Raw genomic sequence first — 15,067 nt, 5'->3', positions numbered from 1 at the left:
CCTGCAGCTGTGCGCGCTTCACACGGAAACGCCCGGTAATCTCAAAGTTAACAAGTTGCTTTGCTTGACTCACCACGTGAAACTAATCCGAGGTAGGCTACAGCAAATATAACCAGACAGTAGTGATCAAAGAAAAGACAAAAACAGATGATCCCAGCTTTCTTTACACTGTCTATACACATAGATCACTTTTCCACGCTGGCTGAACGCCAGTATTATATCACCGCCGACTGATAACTTGACTTGTGCCCGTACTGCTGCTTTCAACGTGCATTTTAGACTACAAACCCTCTTACCTGCCATCTCTCATACACGTCCCGTCACCGATCCGTGAGCTATAGATTAAAGTCCAACGCGTTTACTTTGGCGCCCAAACTCCTCCCTGCGCGTCAGGAGTGAGTAAAGCCTCACTTGGAGACGTTCACGTCGACAAAAGTGATCAGTTAATAACAGGTTTTACCAACAGAACACGGTGCAACACTGCCGGATTGTCTTTTTAATATATATATATATATAGGTAGCACCAAACAACACGGAAACATCTGGCTTATGTCTCCAGATGTTGGCCAGAGGACATGGGGCGGAGTCAGGAGTCTGCTCCTGCATTGTCTCCCTCTTTCTTCACCAAAGCCCTGTTAGTGTTCACATACTATCCTGTACAGTGGAGCCTCATTTTAAAGGTGGTTGTACCTCGTGTATTTCTATTTTCTGTGACTTTATGTTTTACTCCAACATTTCAGAGGCAGATACTACTTTTTACTCCACTATTTATCTGACAGATATTATTACTTGCTTTGCAGATAAAGATTTCCTGTGAAAAACCAACGAGCAGCTCATAAACATGTCGCATTGCTGTAGATTAAACTAACAGGAGGCCAATATTAAGTATTTAAAGGGCCACAAAAGGGTTAGCCTTTCAGGGTTAGCTCCAGAGGCAGCTGCATGTAATCTGATAAATTACCTCCAGTGATGTCACTCAATGGCTGAGTTGCATTGTGGGTAATGTAGGAACCTGATTTTGAAAAGGAAGAAGGATGCGTGTTTATCAGATTACATGCAGCTTCCTCTGGAGCCACAAAGGGCTTTATACGACTTTTTCTACATGTGTTGTACTACAAGACCTGTAAACACACTTTAATACAATTGGTGGAGTCACTCTTGAAATGTACCTTCAGCTATTTACAACAATAACATTGTCATGATTCTGGTTGTGCATCCGTGGTTTCCTGTTTTACCCTCATGTGTCATGTTTTGCTTTTATTTTTATTTTGTAATAAACCATTGTGTGTGTGTGTGTGTGTGTGTGTGTGCTCCCTCGTGTCTTTGTCAGTTCATCCTGTGTTATTCTCCTCCTGTGCCTGTTCCCATGTTTTCCAGTGTCTCCCTGTGGTATGTTTTCTGGTTTTAGTTTCTCGCTTTATTCCTTGTGTTTTTCCTGAATTGTCCTTTGCTTTTCTGTTGTACGTTGTTTGAGTTTTTGTGTTGCTACTTATGATTGTAGTATTCATCTTTTGCTCAATAAAGCTCATCGTTTGTTCCTCATAATGTTTGCATCATGCATCATGCAAACAAGACACCAGAAAGATTGTGCACCCAAATGCAAAAAACTCAAACAAAGTACAACAAAAAAGCAAAGTACTAATCAGGAAAAACTCAAGGAATAAAACGAGAAACTAAAACCAGAAAACATACCTCAAGGAGACACTGGAAAACATGGGAACGGGCACATGAGAATAACCAGGTGACTCACACAGGCGGATAACCCAGGAGAGTAACACAGGACAAACTGACAAAGACATGAGCAGCACACAGGCTTTATACACACACACAGGCTAATTACAGAAAAAGGGAGGGAAGTTAAACTGGGAGGAAATGAAAAGGAAAACATGGCACATCAGGGTAAAACTTCAAAATAAAACAGGAAGCACAACCAGAATCATGACAGAAATGCTGCTTACAATTTATCCATCAGTAACATTCACCCAATAATATAACAAATAACTCAGAGGTCATCCTTACGCATAATACTTTTACAGTACAGTAATGGAGCACTTTCACAATGTGGTACTTTTACTGAAGAATCCAAATACTTGCATTTAATTAACAGCTTCTAGTTACTCTGCAGACCATGTAACAAAATAAATGGTGCAAAATACTGCAAATGTTCACTCAGATGTGTTGCATTTTTTTATTTCAGTGACAACCCAGCATGTGTTACCACACAACCCAGCATGTGTTTACAGATATAACCCAGCACTTATTGAGTGTACTTTTTATTGAGTATTTAAAATGAAACCTGGTATTTTTTTATTTATTTTTTTTACGCGTTTTTCTTTTAAAAGTACTTTATTTGCATACAAGTTTGTGGTAATTGTACTTAACTTGAACCCAGCACTTATTGAGTGTACTTTTTATTGAGTATTTAAAATGAAACCTGGTATTTTTTTATTTATTTTTTTTACGCGTTTTTCTTTTAAAAGTACTTTATTTGCATACAAGTTTGTGGTAATTGTACTTAACTTGAATATTTCAATTTAATTCAACTACATATTTCCAGCCCACTTTATTTGAGGAGAAAATATCCTACTTATTACTCCACTACTACAGCTTTACTACTAGTAACCTTTCAGATTAAGATTTGACATAAAAAAAACAACAACATATAATTCATAAAATCCAATAAATCATTAAAGATTTAACGAGTGGTTCCCATTTTTTAAGGCTTGCAGCCTGTTACAAAGAATCCATGTCTTTGGGGCCGTCTGTCACGTCTCACAAGAGAAACATTCCCCTCTTCACCTCATATTTATTTTCAATTATTGTTTGAGGCCTGGAGAGGTGGCTCGCCCGGAAAGAAGTAGAAGCGCTTTGTTTGACTGGCTCTTTCTATGGTTGGCATCTGTAAATCTTCTCCATTTTCAGTGGAAATGGGAAAGTTTTCAAAGCGTTGTATGACCTGTGAGAGAGAAACAAATAGGGGATGAATAGACAAATACAACAGGAGCTTGACAAGCATGCTTCACATCCAGATGACAGTTTGCAAAACTTACTTTTATGAAAAGGTCCCAAATGTGATCCATACGTGCGCTGGTGTTGAATACTTCAACCACAAACTGGATCAGACAGGACCCGTTATCAGGGTCTCTGTATGAGACAGTATCTGCAGTGAAAACGCACAGAAACAGAAGATGTTTGTTTAATTCTATTACATAATGTAACTACGTGTCTGTATATCAAAAATTGACACCGTCCAGCCAATTAGAATCGAGAATTCGCCCAGACCATGTACAATATCTGATAATATTTAAGTGAACTCACCAGGGGTGCAGGAGAGAAGAGCAATGAAGTCTTTTTCTCTGTGCACAAGTCGCAGAGAACTGTCCTTTTGTTCACCAGCAGACGAGGATGGACCCGGCTGGTCCACATTGTTACAGGGTTCAGCTGCGTTTGCACCATCTTTAACAGCTACTGATCCGTCCTGCCCTGAAACATATTTGGCATATTTTCAATACAGAGCCTGAAATCCTTGCTCATGTTTGTTGTTTATCTTATATCTATACATGTAAGAGTAGATGAGCGTCACCTCCTCTGCAGGCATTGATGATGATGATCTTGGGTTTGTCGATCAGCGCTTTACATTTCTCTGGGCCCAAGTGTTTGTAAATGTCGTTGATGGGGAACTCATCTGGTTTCTCATCACCAGATGTCTTTTTTTTCCAGTCGACACCGAGGACAACTCCCTCTTTCCCGTGAGACATGATAACCACCACCACACTGTCCGTCTCTTTGAGTTTCGGATGTTCAGAGAACTCTCTGATAGCAGCATCAATGGCCTGTAAAACCCAAAACATTCAATATCAGTTACTGTGTCACCAAATCAACCGCACAAAAGTATGTTTTTTTATTTATCTCCCTTTTTATAAAGTACCTTTGCTGTGAGGTTTGTGTGTTTCACCACCTCGTAACCCAGACCTGTGAGCAGATCCTTCATGTTGTCTTCATCTATCTCAGCACCGTCTCTGTTTAGTCTCCTATTAGTGAACTTGATATTAGTGATTAGCAGGGCCACACGACTCTTGATGGAGATTTTGGTCACAGGGTAAATCTGAAAAACAAATTTAAAGGAACATGTTGATGAAGGTTCTCAGGCATCCAGGTCATGGTACTTCTGAGTGCTGTATCGTAGGCAACTGGACTTGTTTCAGTTTCTTGAAGACGTCTCAACTCTCATCCAAGAGGCTTCTTCAGTTCTGACTAACTGGAGGGGAGCTGCAGGCTTTTAAACTCTGTGTGGGAGTGTCCTTACAGAGTCGTTAAGGACACGTGAGAGTTTCAGAGTCGTTAGGGCCACTTGTGGGTTGTTGACTCAACCCGCCTTCATGTGGGTTGCTGGGGCTAGGTGAGCCCAGGTGTGAATGGTCGTTAAGCTGATTGGAGAGGAAACTCAGTACTGCATTGAAGGCGGCTGATAAGTAATGTCTTAGGCCTCCTCCACTGTTCAGAGACAGTTGTTCACGTTTGACATAGATGGATTCCTTTACAGGAGGGCCAACAAGAGGTGACATGTCTTCAAGAAACTGAAACAAGTCCAGTTGCCTACGATACAGCAGGTTAAACAAGTTAAACAGGCTAGGTGAACTGGGATGTGCAGGGGTCAACTTTGAAATGGCTTTTATGAATTACTAACATTTATGTCATTCAGTTTCTCAATCAGTGACACAGTGATAGATGACACCATGGGGCTAGAGATGAGCCAGGTCAACCATTCCTGCTCCCTCTGGGACTCTGCAGCTGGGAACAGCAAAACATTTCTGTTAAAATGATGAACTTCTTATTTGTAATATCGGCTTGAATAAAAAATAGGATGAAATGTGTCAGCTCACCTGACAGAGCAGTTTGACCACTGGACAGTTTGGAGTAAAGTGTAGGATCTTTGCTTTTAATGTTGGCCATAATCTTCCTGCTGGTTTCATCTGGTTTCCTCTGAAAAACACATGTTAAATGTATCGAAATTAACGTGTTACATTCACAATCCTAAAAATAACATTTAACCCTTCATGCAGTGAACTAGTTTTCACCATTGTTTCCACTACTGGCAAATAGCTGAGGGTAAATCTATCAGTTAACACCATATGGTATGTTTGATATTGCTTTTATGAATTACTAACATATATTTCTTTCAGTTTCTCAACCACGGATGCAATGATAGCTGATGCGTTGGTTTGAGAGATGAGCGAGGTCGACCTTTCCTCCTCCATCTGGGGCTCTGCAGCTGGGAACAGCAAAACAATTCTGTTAAAAATGACGTACTTCATTTTGTGTACACACCTGTATTCATGACAGCGTCCAGGATATCAGTTTGATTCAAAATGAGGTGTTTCTTAAATGTGTCGACTCACCTGGTGGAGCAGGTGGGCTGCAGGACAGACCCAGTTCATAGTAAAGAAAAGGGTCTACACGTTGAATGTGAGAGATCAACATCCTGCTGGCTTGGTCTCCTTTCCTGCTCACCATGTCAATGAGACTTCGTGCCTGGTCTGCTGCGGTTCTGTCGTGACGTATATAGTCGTACTCCTCATCATGCAATATGCGGTCTTGTAAAATGTTGTCTAGGAGATGATAGATAACTGGTTCGGACACCCTACACACAAAATCCCTCCTCACCTTGAGGAGCTCATCTAAAAGAAAGAATATGAAGCGTGGAGATTAAACTTCTCATGTTAAGGTTATTCAAGGGAAGAGAAAGATGAACAAGACACAATAACAACAAACTCACTCCTGAAAGCTTCTTATCTGAAGAAATCATTATGAAGAAAAGAGTATTAGATAAGTACTTATCTTACAGAACAATCCCCTTTAAAGTTTTACATTATAATAAAGATGTAGCCTATAAATAAGTACATAGGATCACCATTAATTATGTATTTTACATTTTAATATCGTAACTGAGTTAATTGTACCAACTTTATAAACCGATTGGTTATTTGGTCCATAACACAAAGCATCATATATGATGTTTTGTTTGTATGATCTGCATAGTAACTACTGCTACCAGGACATGTACTGTAGTAAAAACATCAATATTTGCCTCTTAAGTGCGAGGAAGTATAAAGTAGCATGAAAAAGACATACTCAAGTAAAGTACCTCAAAATGTACATAAGTACAGTGTTTGTCAATACTTTCAACCAATGCCAGTACTTAACATATACTGTCTTTAGTAAATAAATCAGTAAAACTTCATTTCAATTAAATTCATCTCTAATATGTGTTGATAGGCTGCATCATAAGCTTGTGGTTACATAAAAAAACAGGTTTCAACCTTTTGGGTCAAACAGCATGTAAATCAATCTTCATGAAGAAGTTTACTTCTAGTTTAAATTAGGCATAATTACATTTGGCTTTTAGGTGTAAAGTTAATATTAACATTAAGATTTAACATTTAGATTTAGAATTTTGATTTAACCTTTAACTTTCTTAAACATAAAAAAATATTTTTAACAATTTATGTCTCAAATGTGAGGAAGATTAGATAAATATTTAAACTATCTCACTTTGAAATCTGCAGTCATTTTTTAAACTTTCCTCGCCACATACGACTTCAGATGTGAGCCACGAGTCAAAGTGAAACTAAACTGCATTATATTTAAAAAGCAGAAGATTTACAGACAGTATCAACACAATCTGACAAAAACTCAAAGGCTGTGACATTATTGTGTTGTGTGAACATCTTTGCTGATATTTGCGTGATTGCAGGATGAATCATCTTAAACTCTAAATAGTTTGTTTCCTGCTTCTCCTGCAGCTTCATACGGAAACGCCCTGATAGCCTCACAGTTGCTTCATCTCGACTCATATATAACTTATAACTTGAGTTTTGTGCCTGTACTGGTGCTTTAAAGGACCACAGATCTTACCTGCCATCGTGTCACAGATTATTGGGCTGTAGACGAAGGACGAGATGAAGGACAGTCGTGGACAAAGTCTAACTTGGAAATGTTCTGGTCAACTATTCTCATGGGCGAAGCGGTTATTTCGCGTCCCACCCAGTACTCAAGATGATAAGTTGTTCCCCCTCCCCACTTTGAGAGGGGAAACATACCAGGGGAGGAGGAGCACATACTGTACAAATGGAGATGAAGGATATAAATCATCATTGTTACTGTTACTGCAGTGCCACCATCACATTCATACAAATGGTTTCCTGATAACTGTGTGAGATGTTGTAGTTTACTTAACAGAAAGCGACAAAAGTCATTGCTGATATTTCATTAGATTTGCGGCTCCATGTGTTGGATTTTTGATTCGCAATCCAAAGACGATTACAATGTGATACAAGGTCTGTAAATCCAGAGGGCCAATGCACTTGTTGCAGCTCGTGCGCTACAGGCGCCCTCCTGTGGTGTTTGGATGAGATAACCCTGTGTTGATCCCCAGAGGGGAAATTCAAGTGTTGCAGCAGCACAAAGACAAAGAAGCAAATAGCAAATTAAGATAGAAGTGGAATATATATATTTATACTTATATATTTAGTGGAAGTGATATTTAAAAAAGATTATCCAGTATAATGCAGAACAGTGTGGTATTACAGTATAAGAATGTAAGGATAAGTTAAAGGCATTGAAGGCCTACTCATTATAGATAATGCAATTTAAAAAATAATAATAATAAACTTTCTGTTTATAGCACCTTTATGACTTCACATAAAAACAAGTGTATAAAAGTGGGTTTTAAGAAGTGATTTAAAAAGAATGTACTGTTCCTGCGAGGGTCCACACAGGGTTCATTCTGCTGCGTAGGCTTTATGTTTTATATCTACAACTAAACCTTTTGTTTTGTTTGTTTGTTTTTGTTAACTCTGACACCACACTTCACCATGATGGTTTAAAGTGAAAAACAAACTTTGAACCACACAGTTTTTAAAAAAAAAAAATACTTTTATTGCATTAAATTCATATTTCAGTACAGAAAGAAGCAAAAAGAACAAAAACCTAAAAACAACAAAAACAAAACAAAATCAAAAACTATATCTGCATATTGATCCATGCATGTCCACCCACACCTATATTTGAAAACGCGTCACATGCTATTATTCATGCCTATGTACAGATTAATGAAGAACCCTCTTAATTAAAATATGTCAAGATATCAGGACAGACATACAAAAACCTGGGGCGAATGTAAAACAATAAATAAATAAATAATAATAACAATAATAATAATAATAATAATAATAATACATTCAGTAAATAATTTAAGGTGTGTGTATGTCACCTCCTTTAAATACATTTTTGACTATAAATAGTGGCTTCACAGTTTGTTTGTTTTTTTAGAATAGCTTTGTTGTTATTTAGTTGAGTCAATGAGGTAAACAAAAGGACCAGTAGAAGACATTTTAGGAGTTGGTGTACATAAATTGGGGGTCTGAAACAGTGTTTTTGAAATGATCTTTTTTAATGATATTGCGTTATAGGATTGCATGCATGTTTGTCTTGGAAAAAAACAAAAACAAGACTTAATATCATTATTCAAAGCAAATAAATGAGAATGATTGAGAATAACATGAGCTGTTGCAATGAGCTGACGCTAGGTGGCGACCTACCGTTAAACCTATTTTTTAACTTGCTAAAAAAAAAAAGAACCAGAGAAGAAGAACCAACTGACAGACAAAATGGCTGTGGGACAAAGCTAGCTGCTTGGCTAGTGTAAACATCCACCCTCAGTAGCCTGGAACTGGAGCGACGATAAGGTTACCTGAGCTTTTTTTGACACTGCGAATGAGACTGTATGTTGACATAAAATCCGCGTAGCCAACACAGAGCAGCTACACCAACATATTGTTAATTTAGCTAGTTAGCTTGACTAGCTAGGTTAGCTCTGTAATTAGCCTGGTAACCACTGGTAGCTGGCTGTAGATTAGCTTGTTGATTTGGCGTTTTTGAATATTAATCGGACGTTACGACAATATAACCATCTTTCAGGACGATAGCAAGTAATTGCCAGGGACAACGATTTTTTTTAGAGGATATTCTGTTTTGGAGCTACGGTCTGTCAGCTCAGCACTATAGCAACTGCTGGATATTAGCTAATGCTAACAAACTAGGTAGGTCAAAGCTGGAGACATTCCGCTTCGCCAGACTTTTCGGCCCGCAAAAATAAATCTAACCAGAGCCACCAGGACACTGATTACGTTAAGTAATTTGGCGGATGCTACAGCAAACTAATGTTGCGTCGAACCAAATTATCTGTGTCCGATCGACGACGTAATGTGAGATTTAAACTCGAGCTCAGCTTACGTACTTACTAAAAAGTTGTTGGCATACTTAAATGTCCAATTGAATTGATTAGAGTGCAGAGGGACCTGTTTTGGTCACCGCGTTGCTGCTCCTACTCGCTGTTTTGATTGCTAACGTTTTCTGTCTTTTGGTCCCCCTTCAGCAGTCTTCTTAACTTTGGTGAAAGATGATGAGCCAGCGGCGTGGGATCCATCTGGACCAATCAGAGCTGCTTTGCACGAAAGGATGTGGATTTTATGGCAACACTGCTTGGCAGGGCCTCTGCTCGAAGTGCTGGCGAGAGGAAAATCAGCGAGAACGACAAAAACAGATTCAAGAAGACCAGGCACTTGCTGAGAGGTTTGTCTGTGCCTCTGTGTCCCTCTGTGTCCAATGTACGATGGTTCCCAAAAGACCAATACTGCATCTTTCGTTGTGTTACCTCCTCATTTTGTGCGCTTGCTCTTGTTCATTTGCTCATCTGACACCTATTAACCTTTGCACTGTCTTTTTTCACTCCCAGGCTGCAGAAAGAGGAAGAGGAAGCATACGCAAGCAGGAATCAGAAGGCCCAATCACAGTCTACCATCACACCCTTCAGCAAGTTTGAGGAAAGAAAAACGAAGGAAAAGTCCAGCAAAGTCCACACAGTCACAAAGTTTTTTACTCCATCCTCAAAAACACCACCAAAAAAAGGTACATGCAGTTGGACATAAACAACTGTAAGAGACGAGTCGTTGTTTATGAAGTCTTTATTTTGAAGGTTTTTATTGCTGTGTTTTCATTGAAATTTAACAGCATCGTTATCAAATTGAAGTGCCTGAGCATGCATTCTTGCAGAACTTGGTCTGGTGATCTGATTTTACTGGAATAACATTTAGAAACTAAACCAGACTGAGGTCATCGAAACTATTGCTCAATAATGTTTTTTTAGTTCAACCACTTCCCTTGGTTTGTAGCCTAGACACAATGTGGTTAAATGAGGACATAAGAGTGTAACACATAGCACGACTATTGCAGGTGTCAAAGGGTGTTACAAGAAAATACTATACAAGGGTTTGTAGTATTGATTAAAGCAACATTCTTCCTCCAGATGCTTCTCCCTTTGACGCGCAGTCCAGCCCAAGCCCCAGCTCCTCTGCAAGCCGGCATTCCTCTGTGGACAGTGACCATGCTACGCGTGAATTCATTGATTTCCTCAAGCCTCTGAAGTCTGGCAGGGAGATCTTCAAACAGTGCAGGGCCTTCACTGAGAGCATGGTCTATAAGCGGGTGAGTTTAAGTGGATTAATCGTCATGTTGTGGTGTGTTTGTGGGTGAAACGAGCATGCAGGAACCAGTCGAGTCTTATCTATGAATAGTTGTATGAAGATCCAGACATCATGTTTTAAGCTTTTGCTTAAATTCTTTATTTGTAGCGTGTCTGTCGACAACACACAGTTACTGAATGTATGAGGTGAAACTGCTTCAACTCAAATGCTAAAAACATGGAGCTTTTTATTTTACAATTGTCTAGTAATAAATCTAAATTGTGCACAATATGTGATGTTGTCATATTTGAGTTTATTTGTGATATCTTTGTGTACATTTTAAGCTGAAATTCAGTGAAATCTGGTCTGAATTCCTTGTTTAGGACATGGGTGCTGATGAGCTGTCAGAGTGTGTGCAGGACTTCTACCAGAACCTCTCCGATCGCCTCCACACTCAGTTCAAAGGTACCGCTTAACTCTTACACTCAAGAAGAGTAGTGGATATCCGTGAACATCGCTTACGTCTGCTCTGTGTGTCTTTGTTCTTTGTGCCCCTGTTCCATAGGTTCGTCAGATCATGTGGAGAGTGTAATGGATGAAGTGGAGAAGTATATGATGACTCGTCTCTACAAGGAAGTCTTCTGTCCTGAGACCACAGACGATGAGAAGAAAGACCTGGCCATTCAGAAGAGAATCAGGTTTGCAAAAGTTCTAACGATGCTTTAATTGCTCGTCATTAATCTGTCTGCGTTCCCTCTGAGCACAAGGAAACAGAATTACAGGTGAAATGACTACATCTGAGAGGTATTTACTGCTTTCTGTTACAGAGCCTTGCATTGGGTCACGATTGAGATGCTGTGTGTTCCTGTAGATGAGGAGATCGCTGAGGTGTCTGACAGTGTAGTCAAAGCCATCACAGGTAAAGTCTCAATAGCTTTATTTTTATCTTGGCGTGAGAGATGCACTCAGATATTTTTGATAAACAATTTGTCGTCTTCTCAAACCTCTGCGTCATTTCAGATGTGATTGAAATGGATTCGAAGCGTGTGCCCAAGGAAAAGCTGGCGTGCATCACTCGCTGCAGCAAGCACATCTTCAACGCCATCAAAGTCAGCAAGAAAGAGGCTGCGTCTGCGGATGACTTCCTCCCCACGCTCATCTACATTGTGCTGAAAGCAAACCCTCCGAGACTGCAGTCCAACATCCAGTACATCACCCGCTTCTGCAACCCCAGCAGACTCATGACTGGAGAGGATGGTTACTACTTCACCAATCTGGTGAGAAAATCACTACCTGCGTGTTGCATTTATGTGGTTTATCTGTTTCTGTCTCCAAGTCTCTATATTTATATGTTTTCGAAGAAGTTTAGATGCTGTTAAATTGTATTGTACTGATGTGCGATGTGTGATCTATTATTTCTTCCATCGCATTTCACGACTTCTTCACTACTCCAACTGGCATTAAAAGTTCTAAAAAGTTTTAAAAGTATCCGTCTGCCTCGACTGTCCATTAAATGCAAAATGTCACAAAATGTTTTTGAATCTGATGTCACAGACTGATAGCTGAGGCTTTCTCTTAATGACCTCCCACATCCCCTCTTCCCAGTGCTGTGCAGTGGCCTTCATCGAGAAGCTGGACGGCCAGTCTCTGAACCTAAGCTCCGAGGAGTTTGAGCTCTACATGTCGGGCCAGGCGTCCCCTCACTGGCCACAGGCAACCGGAGCTTCCTCCTGCTCCCCAGGCAGCGCAGCTCTTAACCAGGTCCACAAACGGCTAGACCTGCTCACAGGGCTCGGGGAAAGGCAGGACCGGGTCATGGAGAAGGCTCGCCAGCTGGAGAACGACCTCATTGACTGGACGGACGAAGTGGAGCAGAAGGTGCAGAGTGTTCTGGAGAGCTTTCCACCAGAGACACAGAACCTGACTGACACCGCAGCCGGTGGGACAGCGGCGGCAGCATCGTCAGCCATCGACGCTGATAATGTTGAGAATGAGCTCCTGCCACCACCACTGACCCCACAGGTGTTTGCTGGTTGATGTGAAGAGCTCTGCTCTAAAATAAATCCCTCTAGAGGCTTTACTCCACCCTCCTTCTTTCCCCTGCTGTCCGTATGCACATACAGCAGCCGATACATGAGATATGAATCATTTCCACTCTAGCCATCACTGTTCCATCCATCCCTTGTCCTCGAGGCCCTGAAACCACACCGAGCAGTAACAGAAACATTGTTTTTCTGACATTTTGGGAAGCACACATATTTGCTTTCTTGCAGAGAGTTAGATTAGAAGATCAATAACAACTGGATCTCTGTATGGTAAATGTGAAGCTGTAGCTGGTTAGATTATCTTAGCATAAAGGCTGGAAACAGGCTGGCTCTGTTGAAAGCTCACAAATGAACATGTTCTATCTCATTTGTTTATCTCATATAAAAACCGAAGTATAAAGATGACTAGTTGTCACAGGTGCTAGTTGTTGAGTTTTGTTGCCTTCGAACAGAACCAGGCATTTCCATTTGCTTCCAGTCTTTGTGCTAAGCTACGTTAACCATCTCCTGGCTTCATCCTAACTCCCAGCAAGAAAGCAAATACGCATATTTCCCAGAGACCAAGTACACTCCAGCATTTTGTCGTGGTTGAAAAGTCAAGGATATCCTGATGTGATGTCTGGACCGCCTCAACTGGCTCCTTTTAATGTAAAGGAGCAGACTGACTCCACTTCAAGTTCTTCCCGAACACTTCTGTTGGTCAGCCTCAAGGCATCTTCAGTACCTCAGTCCCTCTTCATCCTTGTAATCGTTGTTAGATTTGTGCAGATGAGATAAATGGTTGGATGTGATATTTAAACATGTTTTTTGTCATTACCTGCATCTTTTCAGATAAGGTTTTTCTTATTATGTTGTGACGTTTCCAGCTGTTAATGGAAAAGCGGAAGCTTTAGCATCTAATAATAAGAATGAGAAGTTTTGGCAGAAGGAAATTGAGAAATCTTAACTTCCCCACACTAAGCAAAGCCCTCCAGCCCATGCTCGTGATACGTGCCGTATTTACTGTGTATTTCCCTTTCCTATGGAGAAACATCTGGAGAGAAAGACATGTGCGTGTGGGGCGGTTGTGCATGCGGGCAAGAGTGTCCGAAAGTGAGGATGTGCTGCATGGACATGTTCTTTTTATGACGATGAATCATAAAGTCCTCCTGTCGTGTGGATGGACATTGTAGTTTTGGGTTGTTTTTTTTTTTTTCTCATGCCAGACGTCTCACTCCAGTCATACGCTGGATGTACAGAAGTGATTTTATTTTTCTATAGAGTGGCAGGTATCAATTCTTTTGGATGCAATAGCAGATATTAATCCTGTAATATTTACAGTAGTGAAGAACATTGCTTGAAGACATGATTCTAATGATTGAATAGTCAAACGTTTATGTACTGGTTTATCGTCTCAAGAGGGTGTCGCGAGCATGTCCCATCATAACACAAAAAAATAGTTAAGATGAATTTTTATTTTCTCTGTCCGAGCTTTTGGATTAGATAGAAAAGATGTGATGTTTCCATGGAAACACAAAACCTAAAAATCACTGGTAAGGCCGGTTGCTTTACCAGTGCAGAAGACTCGACGTAACTCACCAATTTAATTTATTTTTAAGCACTTTTCTTCTGTTTGATTTTAATTCAGGAGTATGTTGAATGAAGGAAGAAGTGGCTGTATTCTGTTGAATGGATCATTGGTTGAAAACAGTGTTGTGGGCTGTTTCCGTACAGACGTGTTTCTCTGTATTTGGCAGCCATGTAGTGGAAGAAATGTTTGGGAGAGTTGTGCGTTTGTCTTCCTTCTGCTTATGAGCTAACATTTCCTTATGTTGCAAGATTTTAATCTTTTTTTTTGTATCTATATGTGCAACAATATAGTCAGTGTGCAGTTGCTTTTCAATTTTAGTTTGAGAAGAGGCTTTTAAAACAAACTTATAGCTACTACAAGGAACACTCATTCTTCGCTGAGTCTGGCAGCCCCTATATGGACAAAAGATGATGATGTGAACCAAAGTAAACTTTGTACAACTACCAGACCACGGAGCAGCTTCTTTCCTCAAGCACTCTGCCGTAAAACAGTTTAAAATTTACAACGTATCCCACCCAGAGAAGTCAGAATCTGACCCAGTGACAGGCATCAAGAGTAACTGTAACTTCTAGCTGATGGTCCTGTTCTCATATGTAGGACATATAGAGGCATCGGTATTAAATTGATTTCAATTAAAAGTTCCTTGTAGTACATTCAAACAATAGCTTGAATAATTTCATATTGCACTGTATGCAGAAGCCATTTATCAGGTATTTAAAGAAGTTTAAAAACATCTTTGTAACCTTATAGGTTTGTTATTGTATCACTTGGGAGAAAGTAACTCAATACTGTCTTTTATTTAAATGTAACTTATTGGGGCAGTGTTGGTTTATTTACATCTATGGGTGTGTGATGATGATGATGATTAAAAATTGAAAATGCACGTTCACTTGTGTGCAGTTCCTGTTCATCATGTTGTTTCGCAAGAC

At 40.0% G+C, this 15,067-nt stretch overlaps 2 protein-coding genes across 2 annotated transcripts; one reads left to right on the top strand and one right to left on the bottom strand.

Annotated features, from left to right (window-relative positions):
- Window positions 1-2,420: 2,420 nt before the first annotated feature.
- LOC311256132 (caspase a-like) lies at window positions 2,421-6,986 on the bottom strand. Its single transcript, XM_084350961.1, has 10 exons — window positions 6,916-6,986; window positions 5,400-5,678; window positions 5,169-5,272; window positions 4,884-4,983; window positions 4,688-4,791; window positions 3,929-4,105; window positions 3,584-3,833; window positions 3,319-3,483; window positions 3,051-3,160; window positions 2,421-2,956 (listed from the first exon to the last, which is right to left on the bottom strand). Exons 1-10 carry the CDS (start codon window positions 6,920-6,922, stop codon window positions 2,813-2,815), a joined length of 1,440 nt encoding a protein of 479 aa, XP_084207087.1. The 5' UTR covers window positions 6,923-6,986; the 3' UTR covers window positions 2,421-2,812.
- A 1,650-nt stretch (window positions 6,987-8,636) lies between these two features.
- Window positions 8,637-15,021, top strand: LOC311256750 (rab5 GDP/GTP exchange factor-like). Its single transcript, XM_084352041.1, has 9 exons — window positions 8,637-8,747; window positions 9,437-9,633; window positions 9,797-9,969; window positions 10,367-10,545; window positions 10,907-10,988; window positions 11,089-11,221; window positions 11,351-11,442; window positions 11,544-11,800; window positions 12,129-15,021. The coding sequence occupies exons 2-9, from the start codon at window positions 9,461-9,463 to the stop codon at window positions 12,558-12,560; spliced, it is 1,521 nt and encodes a 506-aa protein (XP_084208167.1). The 5' UTR covers window positions 8,637-8,747; window positions 9,437-9,460; the 3' UTR covers window positions 12,561-15,021.
- Window positions 15,022-15,067: the final 46 nt, after the last annotated feature.

The sequence above is a fragment of the Pagrus pagrus genome (assembly GCF_965226575.1).
Source record: "Pagrus pagrus genome assembly, chromosome: 4".
NCBI lineage: Eukaryota > Metazoa > Chordata > Actinopteri > Spariformes > Sparidae > Pagrus > Pagrus pagrus.
Note: the sequence above shows the minus strand (reverse complement) of the source record. Positions and strands in the feature narration are given on the sequence as shown.